Source organism: Abramis brama (genome assembly GCF_963993115.1).
Source record: "Abramis brama genome assembly, chromosome: 4".
Classification (NCBI taxonomy): domain Eukaryota; kingdom Metazoa; phylum Chordata; class Actinopteri; order Cypriniformes; family Leuciscidae; genus Abramis; species Abramis brama.
In genome coordinates, this window is record NC_139966.1 from 57210673 (window position 1) to 57230862 (window position 20190).

General features: G+C 37.6%; 1 protein-coding gene across 1 annotated transcript; it reads left to right on the forward strand.

The window, feature by feature from the left end:
• Positions 1-2029: 2029 nt before the first annotated feature.
• On the forward strand, positions 2030-20073 carry ano6 (anoctamin 6). The gene is made up of 20 exons (XM_084112829.1): positions 2030-2290; positions 3643-3710; positions 3889-4017; positions 4949-5017; positions 5278-5556; positions 6417-6533; positions 9093-9208; positions 9400-9534; positions 9637-9742; positions 11287-11347; positions 12149-12294; positions 12409-12486; positions 12641-12875; positions 15229-15398; positions 15832-15929; positions 16072-16202; positions 16297-16502; positions 17391-17602; positions 18742-18847; positions 18948-20073. Exons 1-20 carry the CDS (start codon positions 2206-2208, stop codon positions 19170-19172), a joined length of 2772 nt encoding a protein of 923 aa, XP_083968955.1. The 5' UTR covers positions 2030-2205; the 3' UTR covers positions 19173-20073.
• The last annotated feature ends 117 nt before the right edge of the window (positions 20074-20190 follow it).

Sequence of the window (20190 nt, forward strand, 5' to 3'; positions counted from 1 at the left end):
AAAGTCATAATTTACTCTCTTAAGTTGTTTTAAACCTGAATAAGTTTCTTTCTTCTGTTGAAAATAAACGTTATTTGAAAGAATGTGAGTAACTAAACAGTTGATGTACCCCTGTGACTTCCATAGCATATTTTTTTCCTACTATGTATGGAAGTCAATGGGGACCAGCAACTGTTTGGTTTTGGGTGAACTATCTCTTTAAGGACAAGCGGCAGCATGTTTATTATTAGGGCTACTGTCACTTTAAGAACTGCACGCGACACGTCTAATATACACGCATATGACAAGCAGATTTTAATTAATTTTCTCTGTTTGCTTTCACTTTAGACATAACCAACTTTATGTAAACATTGTCTGTATTTGACAGTATTAGCGCAATATAAGACTCAAAAGATAACTTAGTCCAGTAGCCTAACAGGCTTTTAGTGCATGTGCGCGTCGAGTGTACGCGCTCAGTAAAGCGCATATTTGAACAGCGCATCAGCAGCGAATGACGTTTAACTGGCAAGGCTTTAAAGCACATGCAAATAATGAACTTTTGTGAACTGCAGTGTCCCGTTCCTCTGCGTTAACATTTGATGTGAATATACGTCGTGCTGCAGTGTAGCCTATAGATGAAGGCGCCGCAACTGATAAAATGCGCAGTTGTTTGGTGTGATTTTACGATTCCAAATTTAGGGGGGCCAAGCTTGGTGACACGGGGGCACTGGCCCCCCCGCCCACCCCCTCTAGAACCGCCACTAACTGAAATGAAATAAACACTGTTATGACATTACAAACTCTGTGGCTCAAAGGATAACATCAAGCCTTTTTTAGTTTGTTTATGGGATGGAATATGTGCTGCTTAATTACACTGAGATGTCATCTGCATTATCTGTAGTGGGCGGATGGAAAACTGGCACTGCACTTCAGGGCAGCACTAGAGGGAACCAAAGTGTAACTTAAAGGAATATAATTCTAATAAGACCTTATTTAATTTAACTATTTAATACACTTATTGATGTTTTTATATATTGTAATTGTAATTATTGTTTTATACGTCTTTCCTCGGTTGAAGCTGAGACTTAGTTTCATATCAAAAGTTACTTCTGTCTTGTCTTGAGAACGGTGAAAACTCCTGAGTCTCACGCTGAATGCCTGAATGCCTTTATAGTTCATCATAAGGCACAGGAAATGGCACAAGATGTAAACAGGAACGTCGCGGTTTTCAGGTCTGGATGCGACCAATGTCATGACGATAATGATGATGATAAAGGATAAACCACCTTTACCACTTTCTGCAAATGCATATAATCTGACAGCTGAACAATAAACTTTGGAGCAGCTTGACTAGACCTTTTCTCTGTGGTAATTTCTTCCCACGGCAGTGCATGAAAGACAAGAAATTAATCAAACAACTTCCATACACTAGCCATACAAATTCAGAGCACCAAGGCTAGATTAAGACCACATTATCTTCTTAAATTCAAATGCAACGGTTTTATGTAAAGGTAGATTTCTAGCCTAATCATGACATTTTCATATATTGTGCTTGTAGACTGACGCATTTGGGTGCTAGCATCACCATCAAGTTTTCCACTATGTATAATAAACTCGTATTTGAACAAATAAATTATACATAATTAAGGATTACAAGATATCAAAGGTGCTAAAGCTCACTTCCGTCGTGCACACACTCCGTGTGAAATCGAAGACACGGAAATCGTTCCTAGTGCGCAAATACGTTCTATCGTTTGAAGTTATTTTTAACCAAACAATATGCAGAGTTACTAGTTTTAATAAATGCGTTAACTAGTGATAGAAAAAACATAAACAATGACTTGTTCTGAAAAAAAAAAAAAAAGTAGGCTACCTATATAGACATGAACTGTCTGTATGTAGGCCTATAAACCTGTGGTCAAACTCAAAAGTCTAGAATTATTGCAAAAGCGTAAACTATCAAGTAGCTGCAGCAACAAATTGTTATGCAATAATTGTCTGCCAGCTAATACCCCTACAACCCTCTTCCGACCCCACCTACTCCGTCTCAGCAAGTTCGGACTGGCAGAGAAAACTTCACGCATTTTGTTCTTTCACCCTCTGTTTTTTTTTTTTACGGTCATTCTTTGTATTGCTGCTGCGCATCTGTGCTGTACGGACTCCTGTTATTATCTGTTACATGTTGCGTTGCTTTCTCAAAGTTTTTTTTTGTGCTTAGTTTTAAGAATGGCTGAAGTAGAAGATGACATTAATGAGCTGGACTCAGAAACAGAGAACGGAGATATTGAGATTGGTTTAATGTCTGAAGTGGGTGAGTTCGGCATCTTTACAACAATATATCGCTATCTTACATGATTCAGAGAGAAAGAGGACAACGTCCTGGCTTACAAACATATGTTCTAAGAACGTTTTGCCAACATTCTATTTATTTGAACTTTTAAAACTTTTTTTCTCTTCTTCTATGCGAACGTTCCATTTTAGAATTCTGCTTATATTTTGGGAATGTTACTTTTGAATGTTCTCTGAACGTTCTGAAACAACCAGTGACATTATAAAAGAAATGTTACACAAACGTGTACTAACGTGTTTACGTGTAACTAAAACATTTCGGGGAAACGTTTCCCCCTATTTTCTTATTATTTCTAACTCTTTTTTTCTGGAAAAATGTTTGTTCATAACTTCGAGAAACCTTGCCAGAACGTTATCAAAAGTTCACAGACGGTTGCCTGTTAGCTGGAATCACACGTTTAGTTTCTTTTTCGGTGCAGCAGGTGTGGTGAGCTACAAGAAGGCATCAGTTGTATTTCAGAGCTATAAACGCATAAATAATGTGCTCCAACTCGTTCAGTTGCAGAGAATACATATTAAAAGAACACATTTGCATATGTCAGGCCCGAAACAATACAAAACGACCTAACCAGAAAGACAAGTTACACACTTCACCACCATCCACTCTGTCTTTACTGATAATATTGACAATATTTTTGATTCAAACTAAATGCATGCATGTGTTTTTATGTATTTTGTGTGTCTATATTAATGCTCAATTATGTCAGTTCCTTTGCCCTACTTTTGATTCTGTTGCATTTTACTGCAAGAACTGCACAGAAATGTGATTCAATACACGTATTTTCATTAATAATATATGGTGATATTCATTGGACAAATACACGTCTTAAATGCACTAAGGATTTTCCTTTGTGTCAGCCCTTCTGCTCTGTTTTATGGACAGTTTAATTTCATAAGCTGGAATAAGTTTGTGTGGTGGAGGCGTGATGGGACAGATGAGTTTTCCTTGAGCTGTTTTCAGGCCGTTGCTATAGACATTTTCCATCCAGCCGAGCAACATCTGATTTGAGTTAATGTTTCCCATAATGCTTTGCTCTCTTGTTAGTTTGTTTTGGTTGGGTTTTCCCTTCACTGTAAGTAAACATTAAATCAGAGAATTCCAAAGTGTTCACATGCCGAGTGTAATGTCATTTGATTTGTTTGAAGGGAAAAATGTTTAATGGTGTATGCATTGAAAATATTATGTAAAACGATAATTAATTTAAGTATGTTGATGTATTACTACTTGTTAGTTATCATCGGCAAGGGCTGCAGATTCATATCTGATCACAGAAGTTGTGATTCACCTGTTGGATGTTTCCAACCTTTTCCCAGATTATTCTGAACAGGCGCCAACATACAAATCTAGACCAGATGGTGAAGCTGCGCCAAAAGTGAAACAGGTTTGTGTCTTTTCAGTCCATCTTGAAAAAGACAAAACTAGAAGAATTTTAGGAGAATTAATTCAGTAGCTCAAAGCCATTTATTAAGGAACTTTAACAGCCTTTTATTTCATAAAGGATCTTTTGCATGACTAGAGATGACTTTGAGCTTCCTGTGATGTCAGTTTGTCGTTTGCAGGTTGATTTCAATGGAAACCCAGACTCACTGTTTTTCAACGATGGAATAAGAAGGATTGACCTTGTTTTGGTCTATGAGGATGAGTCTAAAACTGCATCAGGGAAAAAAGGCTCAATTTATAGGAGAAAAGTAAGTCAAGGTCACATGAACACTTTTACTAATCTTCATGACTAATATAAACTGCTAGCCCTCGACTCTTAACCTAACGATAACCTTAATGCCTAAAGTCACGATGAAACGGAAGTAGCAACAGATCTTTTCTTCTGTATTGTGACATACATCTGAGTATAACGCATTATTGGTGGAAAAAAGTGACTTGGATCTATGCATCGGTTGTTGATTGGATGTTGAGATGTGGGCGTGGCACTCAAAATATGGTAGGGGCGGAGTTTAAGTTCACTAAACTGATAAAAGAATTCCTGCTTACGTAACCAGAGAAAAGTCTGTCACTAAACATTATGAAAAAAATTAACAATGCAAAATATATATAAATATAATGTGCTGTCAAATCGATTAATCGCAATTAATCGAATTTAACATAAAAGTTTGTTTACAAACAATATGTGTGCTAACATGTATATGTATACACACACAAACACACATATATAATAACACATATACACATATAAACAAACTATTATGTTAGTCATGATTAATCGCGATTAATCGATTGACAGCACATATATATACACACTATATATGTATATACAATCATATGTATACACACACACACACATATATATATATATATGTATGTATATATATATATATATATATATATATATATATATATAGTTACTGTTTTGTTGTATTTTGTGATGCCTCAATATTGTTATTTCTCTTTTCAATAAACATTTGATGTGTATTTTCATTTCATGTCTCCTTTAAACCCTAAATGAGTAATATTTTGTGAGATTCACACACATACTAAAAACCTTAATCACTAAACCCAACATTTAACTCAAGCTCCAAACTATTTTCTTAACAACGTCATCGTCATTCATACACAGCAAAAACAGCGAGTTTTATCTCTTCTCTCCTTTTTCATTTTATTATCTAGCAAAGACGAAGAGAGTGTTTTGAAGGAAGCCTGATGGATTTTGGTGTGGAATTGGAGGCGACACAATCCGTAAGTTGTTTAATCGCACATTTAAATAAGACTTCCCCTAGAGATGTTTTCCTCCATAAGTATCAGACCCGCAGTTCCTCTATCCTTATGGACATTCTTGTAATTTCCTGCTTCATTTATTCCTGGTTTATATCAGTTCCACCAGTAAATATGGATTCTCAGGAAGGATACAGCAGGTCTTGTCTGAACCTGTTGATCTGATCTGCAGGAATGCTATTGTTTTAGACAAAGGAAGTTTCCCTACTCTCTGTGTTTTACAGGTGATAGATGAGAAAATGTTCTATGTGAAACTGCACATGCCTTTTGAAACGCTGTGTTCTTACGCTGAAGTCCTGCATATCAAACTGCCCATCCAGCCCAATGATCTGGCCCCACAATCCTCGGGGTACAACTGCTTCACCAAGCACTTCTACCCCAGCGAAGACGTCATTGTCAAAGAGATGGAGTTCTTCACGGCCCCCTTCAGGAAGGACCAGCTGAACCGTTTTCACGTGAAGGACAGAGATCAGTTCTTCACGCCAGCCATGAGGAGCAGAATGGTGCGTTGAACATCTTAAGGGCCCTATCATACACGCGGCGCGACGCAAGTGTTGTTTACTAGTTTCAGCCTGACGCAGTTATCATTTTCACGTCCTGCGCCACGTTGTTTAAACAGCAAATACACTTGCACCCATCTGTTCTCCCATAGGCGTGCTGGTCTGAAAATGAGGTGTGTTCTGGCGCATTGATGGCGTGTTGCTATTTTGAGGAACTATAATAGACTGAGCCATTGACCAACTGAAACCTGGTCGAAAGTCAATGGCGTAGTATTTTTTTTGTTATTTAAAAAGCGCATTAGTAATATGAGCCTATAGGCGGGTCCACAACGCACATAAACTTATTACACACACAGAGCACACAAACATGCCGAATATTACAAATAAAAGGATTACAATGTAAAAGATTATTATTGTGTACATAAAGATATGGTGGAATCCGGCTTGTCCCGTAGATGGTCTGAGCTTTGACCTCACGCACGAGCAGATCCGTTTCCTCGCTAGAGAAGCGTTCAGTCTTTCCGCTTGCAAATTCCACCATGTAAATAGCGAATCCGCCATGCCGCGAGCGCAACTGGCATTTAAAGGGAATGGGAGATGAGACTCTGATTGGTTTATTGCACGTTACGCCCAAAAAATACCCATTACTCATTAAGAGAATAGAGACAACCCTTTTAGACCATGCGCCGGGAGCACCGACCATTTTTCCCGTCGTTATACTAGCAAAAGTGGATTTAAGACACGCACTAAGTGCACTTGCGCCGTGCGCTCTAGACCATGCGCTTAGATCCTTAAAATAGGGATCTAAGAGTTGCTCGCACTTTACCTTCACCTGTCTCTTACTGATATACCGTTGGTTACAGGCATACTACGTCCTCAACCGAGCTCCGTATGAAATCATCAGAGGAAACATGAAGAAGTATGGCTTCTCCAAACTGCTGAACGGAGGCGTGTACAAAGATGCATATCCATTACATGATGTAAGTAACCATCAAACACCACAGGTGAAAATATCATCATACTTTCCCCAGTCACAGTTAGGGTTAATATAATTTACTAAAACTATTTTAAAAAATTGTTATAAAATGAAAAAAAAAAAAATATATATATATATATACAGTGAGGAAAATAAGTATTTGAACACCCTGCTATTTTGCAAGTTCTCCCACTTGGAAATCATGGAGGGGTCTGAAATTGTCATCGTAGGTGCATGTCCACTGTGAGAGACATAATCTAAAAAAAAAAATCCAGAAATCACAATGTATGATTTTTTAACTATTTATTTGTATGATACAGCTGCAAATAAGTATTTGAACACCTGTCTATCAGCTAGAATTCTGACCCTCAAAGACCTGTTAGTCTGCCTTTAAAATGTCCACCTCCACTCCATTTATTATCCTAAATTAGATGCACCTGTTTGAGGTCGTTAGCTGCATAAAGACACCTGTCCACCCCATACAATCAGTAAGAATCCAACTACTAACATGGCCAAGACCAAAGAGCTGTCCAAAGACACTAGAGACAAAATTGTACACCTCCACAAGGCTGGAAAGGGCTACGGGGAAATTGCCAAGCAGCTTGGTGAAAAAAGGTCCACTGTTGGAGCAATCATTAGAAAATTGAAGAAGCTAAACATGACTGTCAATCTCCCTCGGACTGGGGCTCCATGCAAGATCTCACCTCGTGGGGTCTCAATGATCCTAAGAAAGGTGAGAAATCAGCCCAGAACTACACGGGAGGAGCTGGTCAATGACCTGAAAAGAGCTGGGACCACCGTTTCCAAGGTTACTGTTGGTAATACACTAAGACGTCATGGTTTGAAATCATGCATGGCACGGAAGGTTCCCCTGCTTAAACCAGCACATGTCAAGGCCCGTCTTAAGTTTGCCAATGACCATTTGGATGATCCAGAGGAGTCATGGGAGAAAGTCATGTGGTCAGATGAGACCAAAATAGAACTTTTTGGTCATAATTCCACTAAACGTGTTTGGAGGAAGAAGAATGATGAGTACCATCCCAAGAACACCATCCCTACTGTGAAGCATGGGGGTGGTAGCATCATGCTTTGGGGGGGGTTTCTGCACATGGGACAGGGCGACTGCACTGTATTAAGGAGAGGATGACCGGGGCCATGTATTGCGAGATTTTGGGGAACAACCTCCTTCCCTCAGTTAGAGTATTGAAGATGGGTCAAGGCTGGGTCTTCCAACATGACAATGACCCGAAGCACACAGTCAGGATAACCAAGGAGTGGCTCTGTAAGAAGCATATCAAGGTTCTGGCGTGGCCTAGCCAGTGTCCAGACCTAAACCCAATAGAGAATCTTTGGAGGGAGCTCAAACTCCGTGTTTCTCAGCGACAGCCCAGAAACCTGACTGATCTAGAGAAGATCTGTGTGGAGGAGTGGGCCAAAATCCCTCCTGCAGTGTGTGTAAACCTGGTGAAAAACTACAGGAAACGTTTGACCTCTGTAATTGCAAACAAAGGCTACTGTACCAAATATTAACATTGATTTTCTCAGGTGTTCAAATACTTATTTGCAGCTGTATCATACAAATAAATAGTTAAAAAAGCATACATTGTGATTTCTGGATTTTTTTTTTAGATTATGTCTCTCACAGTGGACATGCACCTACGATGACAATTTCAGACCCCTCCATGATTTCTAAATGGGAGAACTTGCAAAATAGCAGGGTGTTCAAATACTTATTTTCCTCACTGTATATATATATATATATATATATATATATATATATATATATATATATATATATAAAACATGAAAAACTTGAACTAAATGAAACTTTCTAACTGAAGTTTAAGCACAAACATAAATATTATTTATATTTATATTAAAAATAAATTTAACCTAAATAGTGATGTTTAAAAACACTAATAATTACAAAATTACATAAAAATTACTACAATTAATCTACAAAAAAAAAGTTAAAAAAAAAGCTAATTCAAAATACTAATTAAAACTATAAAATATACTTGTGTGTAATAAATAATAAAAAAGATTCTAGCTAACTAAATAAATTTGTTATAAACATAAGAAATTCTTAAAATAAATCAAATAATAAATCAAAAATATTTTAAATGCATATAAATAAACAAATAAATAATACATTTCAACAGTAACTGTGTAAAAAAAAAACCTGTGTACAAGAAACCTGTGTAAATATAAATAAATAATAAAAAACAATAACTAACTAGCCACCTAAATAAGGTGTCCTTGTTGCAGCGTTATTATACATGTACTTGTACTTGTACTTACTATAAAGTTGGATTAGGATTAGGGTTTGATTTAGGGCTTGTTGCATGTAATTATGCATAATATACTGTTATTACTATAGTAAGTACGTGTAATATATGAAACAAGGACACTGTAAAATAAAGTGTTACCAAAAGTTGTTACCCAAAAAAGTAGTTTAAACTGGATGTAGTTTATGTACAGAGGTGATGCATGAGTCCTTTACTGCAGTATTAAATGATCACTAATGTGCTTTTTGCTGGTGTTTTTGTGATTTCTGTAACAGTGCAGATTTAATGTGAAATCTAAAGAGCCCAGTTGCCCAAATGAACGATTTCTGCTTTACAACGAGTGGGCGAATCCCAAGAGCTTCTACAAGATGCAGCCGCTGAACCTGATCAGGTGTGTGTTTGTGTCAGAAGACTATTGCATTCGTGCAGTTTGTGTTTTGTGTTTGTAGTCTCTATTCTGACTTCTGCTTCCCTCTAGATTAATGCAAATTCATCAATCATGAAATGAGTTTGAGTCAGCTATAAAGCAGCTCTACAGAAGACAGTTCAGTTTCGTTAATATGCACCTGATCTTGCTTTCAGGAAGTATTTCGGTGAGAAGATCGGCATTTATTTTGCCTGGTTGGGTTTCTACACGATCATGTTGTCCCTCGCTGCTGCAGTCGGCCTCGGCTGTTTCATATACGGATACAGAACCAGAGAGAGCAGCACATGGAGGTACAGCACTCATAACATCACGCCGTTATGCTCTGATACACTTCACAGTAGTTGTAATGCACTTACAATGTGCTTTGACTGATTATAACTCTGTTTGGGCAGCAAAGAGGTGTGCGACCCTGAGATTGGTGGACAGATTGTCATGTGCCCGCAGTGTGATAAAAACTGTCAGTACTGGAGGCTGAACATCACGTGTGAGTCCTCTAAAGTGAGTATTCAAATAAAGTGCTTCTGGGTCAAAACCATAGACTGTAAAAAAAATATGGACGTAGAGTCCGTGACGTCACCCGTATGTTTCTGAAGAGCATTTTTGAAGCCCAAAGTGGGCGGAGCCAGTCGTCGCCATCTTGGCAGCGTCACTCCCGGATAAACGAAAATGTGCAGCGAGGCGGATTAGCTGAGGTGACGTGACGCTAACAGACAGCAGACAAACGGCTAGTAGTGACATCAGCGGCAATCCACCTGTCACTCAAGTGGCCACGCCCTTAATTATGCAGAACTTTAAGGCTTAATATGATTTAAATGGATGAGTTGGATGCACCCCCCTCACAGTTTTCATGAAGGGCAAAATTAGCAATATAGACCAAAACCACTTTTTGCATCAGGCTGTACAAAAAAATTAATTCTGCTGTAAAGTTGGCCATTTTAACATGTGGGTTTATGGGATTGACTCTCTTTTGGAGCCGGTCTCTATTGGCCAGTCGGTGAATTGTCGTTTAAGTCACTTCCGTGTTGGATTCAAGAGAGAGAGAGGAAGGTTGCCGCTTGGCCGAAACCCAGGAACAAGCATTTTAGCACTTCCGGTTCCATTGTCCTGAAGTCAATAGCCATGTTTCCATCCAAAGTTGCAAATTTAACTTGTGTGCAAAATTGAAATATTGCATAACACATCTGCAAAATATTCCATCCCATGTGTTCAAGAGAACAAAATCGTCTCCTCCTGGGAAATTTGTAGTAATAAAAATGTAAATTGCTGCAGTCTGTGGTTATTTTTTCATATATCATCATAAATGACTAAATGCTATAATAAACACTGTCGTGTTATCTTGCAATCGGATGGCTGGTGTTTGGGAACGCAATTGTGTGAGATGCTTCTGGGAGGTCATTATTCCCAAACATTTTAGTGACAGACTTGGGCTCAGGCATTTCAGGACCACCAAACCAACATTTGAAATCTTGTGTGATGAAATAAATAGGACTAGGGAGGTCTTTGAGGACATTAAATGTCATATAAGACGACTTTATCAATCAGCGATTGGCTGTTTTATTTAGAAGGCGGGACCTTCCGCCATATTGTTTATTGCACTTTCTCCCATTTATAAGTAATATGAGTGCACCATTTTTGAACATCTAAAGTCTTTGATTGAAGTCATGTGACATGTAGTTTGTTTATAGCCTACGTTTAGCTTTTAACTACTGCCAGTTGTATTTAGGCCTTAAATTGTGTTCATTTGTGAAGATTATCATGATGATGAACAGAACGTGTAAGAATCATAAGCATTTGTTGATCACAGAGCTTATTTTCTGCCATAATCCAATAGCCAATTGAAAAATCCTTTCGGGTTTTTGTTGAGAATAATGCAAACTTATGATAAAACATCAGTGCTCTTTACACATGTTGCATATTTCACAACGTCTACTCTGGAGGATTTGGAGATTTCTTGTCTGGTCTAGGACTTAACTTGTTTGTGAAACTCCCTTTTTGTTGTTCTGAAACTGATAATGTGTTTCTGTTCTCGTTTTCCTCCACAGAGACTGTGTATATTTGATAACTATGGGACATTAGTGTTTGCTGTTTTCATGTCTATTTGGGGTGAGTAATGATGTCCTACACTGGTCACATGATCCCATGCACTTCTGAACCCTAATCCTAGCCTCATTATGCTAAACCTTTGATTACTCAACATTGCATCAACAATGCTTTTACATCAACATACTAGGCTCAGCTTATTCTGGCCGAGAACCAGCAAGCTACATGCAACTGTCATTTTTTCGGCAACACTTTAAAATATGGTTCCATTTATTAACATTAGTTAACGTATTACTAATGGGACCTTATTGTAAAGTGTTGCAATTTTTTGTAATCCAACATTTAGGTGCATTGCATAAATATGTTTGGAGCTTTTTGCCGTTTTGCCATTAAAAAGTTGAAATTATAACTGAAAAGGTCAAAATTCTGACTGAAAAATACATGATTATGACATAGAAAGTCAATATATACGTTATCTTTATGTCAGACTTAATATATAATTTGGACTCTTAAATGTCATAATTTCGATTTAGTATGTCATAATTTAGATTTTTTTAATGTAGTAATTATTATTTTAAGTCATAATTTTAACTTTTTATGTCAGTTTTGACTATCATAATTTTGACTTTTTAATGCTATAGTTTCGATTTAGTAATTTTGACTTAGTATGTCATAATTTAAACTTTAAGTCAATTTCGACTTTTTACGTCATAATTTTAACTTTTTAATGTCGTAATTATGAATTTAAGTCATAATTCTGACTTTTTGTGTCATAATTTTGACTTTAAATGTCAAACTTTCAGCTTTTCATCTCATAAATATGACTTGGTACATCTTTTATGCAATGTGTTTTATCTTTCACAGTGACACTGTTTTTGGAGTTCTGGAAACGATACCAGGCCGTGCTGGAGCACGATTGGGACACGGTGGAGTTTCTTCAGCAGGAGGAACAGCCACGACCCGAATACGAGGCCAAATGCATCCATGAAAAATTTAACCCTGTTACAAAGGTGTGAGTTTCACTGGATGCAGGGGCTGTATTCATTGTTTTAGGTGTTTGACTTCAAAAGTAAGCTTAAAAAAGCATTAAATATGCAGTGTGCTTCTGTGTTTGTTTTATACAGTCTATTGAGAAGGTGCCGTACACGGCCTGTGGAAAGTGCATGAGAGTGACATGTGGCATCAGCACTGTGTTATTCTGGGTAATATTACACTTTCAGTCTCATCATACATTTAAAGCCTAGTCTAATACATGTTCTAGGCCATCATCACTTGCATTCACATTACGCATTGTTTTCAATGTCATTTCATGTTGCATCATCCATCTCTCTGTTGCTTTTTTATGATCTCGTGTAGATTCTGTTGATCATAGCATCAGTGGTCGGGGTGATCGTGTATCGCTTGGCGATGTTTATCATTTTCTCTATGGAGCTGCGCTCGGGTTTGAAGGATCACAAGGAGCTGGAGCCGTTCAAAGAGTTCGTCACCCCTCAGGTGGCCACTTCCATCACAGCCTCCATCATCAACTTCATCATCATCATGATTCTCAACAATGTCTACGAAAAAGTTGCCATCTGGATCACAGATTTCGGTAACAGATTTCGCTGTAGTTTGATGATTTACAGCAGGGATTCGCTGAATTAACTTGACTTGAAAACATTTTTTGACAACAAAGGCCCTATTTTATTGATCTAAGCGCATGGTCTAGAGCGCACGGCGCAAGTGCACTTAGTACATGTCTGAATCCACTTTTGCTAGTTTAACGACGGGAAAAATGGTCGGCGCTCCCGGTGCATGGTCTAAAAGGGTTGTCTCTATTCTCTTAATGAGTAATGGGTGTGTTTTGGGCGCAACATGCAAAAAACCAACCAGAGTCTCATCTCCCATTCCCTTTAAAAGCCAGTTGCGCTCGCGGCATGGCGGATTCACTATTTACATGGCGGAATTTGCAAGTGGAAAGACTGAACGCGTCTCTAGCGAGGAAACGGATCTGCTCGTGCGTGAGGTTAAAGCTCAGACCATCTACGGGACAAGCCGGATTCCACCATATCTTTATGTACACAATAATAATCTTTTACATTGTAATCCTTCTATTTGTAATCATTCGGCATGTTTGTGTGCTGCTGTCCCTGTGTGTGTAATAAGTGTACGTGCGTTGTGGACCCACCTATAGGCTCATTTTACTAATGCGCTTTTCAAATAACAAAAAAAAATACTACGCCATTGACTTTAGACCAGGTTTCAGTTGGTCAATGGCTCAGTCTATTTTAGTTGCCTCAAAATAGCAACACGCCATCAATGCGCCAGAACACACTGTAACGTAATTTAGTGATTCCGACAGGTCAATTTAGCTCAAAAGGAATTATTGATTAATTTATAGGGAATTCGAAAGAATCACTTATTACGGCCGAGCAAATGACTCGTCCAGGGTTCATTTGAACCGGCTGCAACTATCAGCTCTGCAGCGGATATAAATATCCAAACTATAGTGAAACACTATGTATTAGCAAGGTAACTTAGATCAGCAGTTTAAGACATTAAATTCGTAAGCACATAACACAAGTAACACTTCTCTTTAAAATACAATCGAATCGTGGACCGAAACTTTGCCGCAAAACTTAACTTAGAACCGAGACTCACAACGGAAAAGAAAAGAAAACTAAGAAAAGAAAGAAAATTGAGACGAGAGTAGTTAGATGGCTTGAATGAAGCTGTTTAACCCATGTTCTTCTGATCTTGATTTGGGTTCTTTTGTCTGCTCGTCTACATGGTTACTGGTCTGTCTGGTTACTCCGTCATGGCTTCTCCATGATTGTTTTTGAATCTACTTTTTCTTTATCTCCCCTCCAAAGCTTTGTTCAGGTCCTAAGATTTTAAACTCAAATGTTTGTCCAGCCTCCTGGATGAGTTCTGACCAATTAGACACCGTCTTTATTTGAGAGGTGGCATTTTCTTCACTTCTCATCGTAAATCATGCGTTATCTGTGATCTCCTTACTCTCCAAGCTCTAGCAGAGAGTACAGAGGCCACAGTTTAGACATCATTACTATTATAAGAATACGTAACATTTTACACAGATTTCAGTCAAGCCATCTTTTGAATTAAGAACATACGATCATACTGATAGGAAACAAGACACACTTTCATTCAAACATCTAATAGTTACAACAATTACATGACTTATATATGGGATCTAAGCATATTAGACACACATATAGGTTGTAGACACAGTATAGAATTATGTAGTTGAACGATGTTTGATTATAAGTCCATCAAGAATTGTTTTGGGATGATTTTATGTATTTTTATAGGTAAAGTCTCAGTCTCTTTGGTTTTAAGAGATTTCAACCCTGGGGTCATTCAGAGTTCCTTAAGAAGAAGGAGGTCTGTTTTGTATATATGTCGTGGGATCAAGCAACCTTTGCCGTTATCTTGATCGGGCACTGAGCTTTGCCATCTCTGAACCAATCAGTCTTTTTCCAAACCATCTAACATTGACAATGTTCTTACTTTAGTTGCTTGCATGGCCATAAAGTTCTTAGCGTAGACTGGCTGGAGCCTGGATTTTATGGCTCTGGATTGGTGATTTGTGGTCTGGAATGTTGAGTTCGGTGTGGAATTATGTTTGAACAAATCACCTGGAAGATTCATTTGTGTTTGGTTCGCCCTCAAACCTTACAACACCTTGTTTTCAGACCAGAAGCCCATGGGCGCAAATGCATTTGCTATTTAAACAACGTGGCGCAGGACGTGAAAATGATAACTGCGTCAGGCTGAAACTAGCAAAAAACACTTGTGTCGCGCCTGGCGCTGCATTGCACCACGTGTATGATAGGGCCCTAAGTGTTAACAGTAATTAACTGCATTAGTTACTTTAGTTTCATACTGAGTAAAAGTGTTTATAGGATTCTCTGTAAATATGTGGCTCATTCTGTGTGCTTCAGAGCTGCCGCGGACCAAAACGGAGTACGAGAACAGCCTGACGCTGAAGATGTTCCTCTTTCAGTTTGTGAACTATTACTCGTCCTGTTTCTACATCGCTTTCTTCAAAGGAAAGGTGGTGGGCTTCCCGGGACAGCCCGTCTACTGGTTCGGGAAGTTCCGCAACGAGGAGGTGAGACGTGAGAGAGTTCTGTGAGATGACGAGGAACTAAATTACTAATTACTAAGCTGAAATTATGACATTAAAAAGTTTAAATTCCAACTTTAAAGGTCAAAATTCTGGTTGAAAAATTCATGATTGACATAGAATGACATATGTTGTCTTTTTAATTTCAATCTTATGAGTGTCATTGTGATTAAGTATATAATGACTTTTTAAGTCAGAATTTTGACTTTTTATGTCAGAATCGTAACTTTTTTAATGTCATAATTTCAGCTTTTCATCCAATAAATATGACTTGGTATGTCATTAGTTAGATTTTTATATAACAACATTCATCAACTGATATTCCTTGAATGCAATGCAAGTGGCTTTGGATAAAATGCATAAGTGAGAAGTCTGGTTCATGTCTATTTCATATAACATGAAACATTATTGCATTCAGTGTGATCCTGGCGGCTGCCTGACTGAGCTGACCACACAGCTGTCAATCATCATGACCGGAAAGGCCGTCTGGAACAATATACAAGAAGTCCTTTTTCCGTGAGTTTCACACAGCGAATGAGACCATTTTGAAGATATTATAAACATTAACATCATGATCAATTTGGCTCGACTTGAATTATTAACTCTTTCATAGAGCAGATAAAAAACCACAGCAATTAATAAACAATCATGTTTCTAGGTGGTTGAAGAATCTGATATTTCGTCGTTGCACTCAGGTGGGTTCAGAAAAAGTGATTCCTCGCTGGGAACAGGACTATCAACTCCAGCAAATAGGAAAGCTCGGCCTGTTTTATGAATACCTGGAGATGGGTGAGATTTTGCGCACACATTTTAATCATCCAATCAGCTGTGAGTGCCTGAACACTTTTGTCTGAATGTGTTTTTGTCTGTTGCATTCCCACAGTGATCCAGTTTGGATTTGTGACTCTGTTTGTGGCATCTTTCCCATTGGCTCCTCTCCTGGCACTGATCAACAATCTATGTGAAATCCGTGTGGACGCCTGGAAAATCACTACTCAGTTCCGTCGGATAGTTCCGGAAAAGGCCCAGGACATTGGAGCCTGGCAGCCGATCCTACAGGGAGTGGCGATTCTCGCAGTGGCCACAAACGTGGGTTGAAAATATTTTAATCGATTCTCATTTTGATGAACCCATATTGATTCTTAAAAGGATAGTTCACCCAAAAATGACAATTATTTTTAATTAATTATCATTATTTACTCACCCTCATCCCATTGACACTGATACACTGATGTACATGACTTTCTTTCTTCATATAAACACAAATGTGTCCAAAGGGCAGCAAATAAATAATAAATAAAAGAGGGCCCAAGACTGAGCCTTGGGGAACTCCAGTGGTAACAATAAAGTCAATTTCAGCTCATTAAAAAAAAGTACAACTAATTGTAAAATATAGATATACATGAAAATTCAAATTAATTTTCTGGTAACAATTAAGTAAATTTCAGCTCATTTAAAAAAAGAAAAAGTACAAAAACAAATATAAAAATATACGTATACATGAAAATTAAATAAGTTGTGAGAAATAAAAGGATAATACAGAAGGTTACTTTAATTTGCTTTCAAATTCTGTCAATTCTATTATGATATTCAAACAATAAATGTTGTTTTGATGCTCTTTAATGTGGCACATGAACCGTTCATCTCTTGCACTTTACTAAATCCGTCATGAAAACTAGTTTTTATGACGTCCACCATTCAAGTGTTTATATTTCAAAAAATGAATTGAAGTAGTTGCTATTATAATATATTACATTATATTCAAATGTTTTACTTGTTGGACTGTACCTGATAAATTTCCAAATGAATCAATTCACTTTGTATTAAGATCAGAAATGAATCAAATCACAAGTTTGTGAGTCGAAATCGAATCTCAAAATGTGTGTCAATACTCAGCCCTAGTTTAGAAGTTGTAAACTTGTCTGATTCAGGTCATGTTCACTCACTGTCTGCATCTGTGGTTGTTTTCCTCTCCAGGCTGCCATCATTGCCTTCACTTCGGACATGATTCCTCGGCTGGTTTATTACTGGGCGTTTTCTGTGAACCCTTACACAGGCGGATCAGACCACACCATGGCGGGCTTCATCAACAGCTCGCTGTCTGTATTCAACGTTGCAGACTTCACAAACACGAGCAGACCAAACACCACTGACATCAATCTGTACTGGTCCAACGTCACCACATGCCGGTCAGCTTGTAAAACATCACCAGTTATTACAGCATGTTATATTTGTGAATTACAGCTCGCTCGTAGTTTAATACACAGCATGCATGTTTCATAGATTTATCTAAACAAGTGTGTACCTTGTGTCGCATTATAAGTGACCTGCAACACCTGTATGTGTGGATCATTTATATAAAACTACCCAAACATTACTTCTATAGACTTGCATAGAAAAGAGCAAAAGCTTGTCTAATAATATGGCTGGTGGCAACAGATGTTAAGGTCGGATTGATCTGTAGTTTTTAAGGTGGAGTTTTAACTAGTTAATGTTGTTTATATGTCTGTGTTGTTTTTTAATATGCTTTAAGACAAATCATGTGCAAATTCATAAATCAACAGCATTGCTGAGTATTTTCTCCCTAAAACTGCAGTGAACCAAAGACAGTCTCAAAAACACGCTTTGAAATCGCTGGTGTTTCTGATGTCACAAACTACCTTGTAACCAATCAGATCAACGTGCCGACGGGCTTTAGCATATCATTAACAGCGAACAGCAGGGGAGCCTCAAGAGAAGCCAGGTTATCCCCATATATGTTTCTGCTGATATGGAAAATCGGGTAGATTTAGCAATATAGCAGGTGTATGATATATATAACGATGTTATGATGAACTAGATGGATTTCTCCACCGTTCATAACGTTTCTGATGATTGTTAGAACGCAGCTGCCTGACTCTGAGATGGTGAACGGGAACATGGTTTGTGTAACATTAGCAACACAGTATTATCTGTTTGATAACATAGTCAAGCAAAAGGCTAATCATATTAATTACCGATATGTGTCCGACGTTGTAGAGAGCGATACATAAAACGCATTACCATTCCGATACATGAACTGGAGTATGAGTGAGTGGAGGCGGGGCTTATTTGCATATTCATAGAAACGCGAATACTAAATGAGGCAAGGGTGTCGAGTTACATTCCAGCAATTTTAAAGCATGAATAATTGTTTTTTTCACAGGAAAAAACATCAAAATATGCCATTGTGGTGATCAAAGATGAGTTTTAAGGGATAAAATTATTGACTACAGGGGGACTTTAAGATTTTACATTGATATATTTGAACACTGACAGATGTATTAATTTGCTCTTGTTATGTTCTCAGGTATCGAGATTTCAGGAATCCTCCCAGTCATCATAATCAATATGAGTTCAGCATATATTATTGGCACGTCATTGCTGCCAAACTGGCTTTTATGATTGTTGTTGAGGTAGGTGACTAGATGTGATGCGCCCAATGATTACCTCATGAAACAAACTTTGTGTTTGTGTTTTTAATGTTCTAAATATGCTGTTTTGTTCTCTTCTCAGCACATCGTTTATTTCTCAAAATTCATGCTGTCCTACATAATACCGGATGTGCCGGAAGCGCTGAAAGAACAGATCAAGCGGGAGCGTTACCTGACGCAGAAGATCCTGCATGAAACCCACATCGAGCAGTTTAAGGAACTCATGAAGCCCGTCACTGACAAGCTTCAGAACCAGGTTGAAGAGCCGGAGTTGGAGTTGGAGTTGGAGTTGGACCTGAAGCTGTGAAGCCTTACATTTGCCGCCCTTAATCCCTGTCCCACGCCTCATATTCAGATCCATGCGTCTTAAACCTCAAACAAACAAGCTCAAGAATGTTTGCATAGTCATTTTCATTTTACCCGGACAGAGTGTATAATGTGCCCGAGTGAAATATGCCTTGAAAACAGGTTTTGTGTGGAGCCCACATCTTAAAACCACTAGTTTTAATATTTTTTAGAAATTGCTTTTTGCCAAGTGAGATATGTTGTCATAATTCTTCGTTTGTTGCAGACGACTCGTAAAAACCAATAGCTTTTGTTCTGACAATCCATTGCAATGCATATTATTGCAGATGTTACTTAAGTATTATATATTATGAAAACAAGTATGTGATCTTTATCACTTCTTATTGAACTAAATGTGCAAAATCTGGTATAAGCACAATGCAAGATATTTTTAAAGAATTTAAATGACTATCAAGTATTATGCTGTCAAATCAAGTTTTTTTAATGTGAGGTTTATACATCAAATCAAATAAACAGAGCATTTAATGCTTTTTAAAATATACTAATACTAAAAAAAAAAAGTGCCTTAATGTTACAGCGGTAATACCATGTTTTTGGATTTGTTAAACTACTTTAGAGTACTATATGAATATTGTGTTTATAAGTAATGTTTATTATGGTAATATCAGAATCATACAGGACACTGTGAGCACAAGATGCCATAAATTAACTTGTTTATTATTATTGTTGTTACTATTTTAGCCAAGCTAACATGTCTATCATGCTCTGTGTGTTTGTGAATATTCCATTTTTTGTGTGTTACCTCTTTGTACAATACAATGTTTACAAATATACGTATATTTGCACATATATTGACAATAGCATTTTTTATATAAAAAATAAATTGTTAATGTTGTACAGTGTTCATCGTTTACATAATTTCATTTAAATAGTTTGCTAATTAATATCTAACGTTACTCATACTTGATCAATTAGAATGACAAAATAATAGATATCCACGCCATCTTATTAGTTAATCA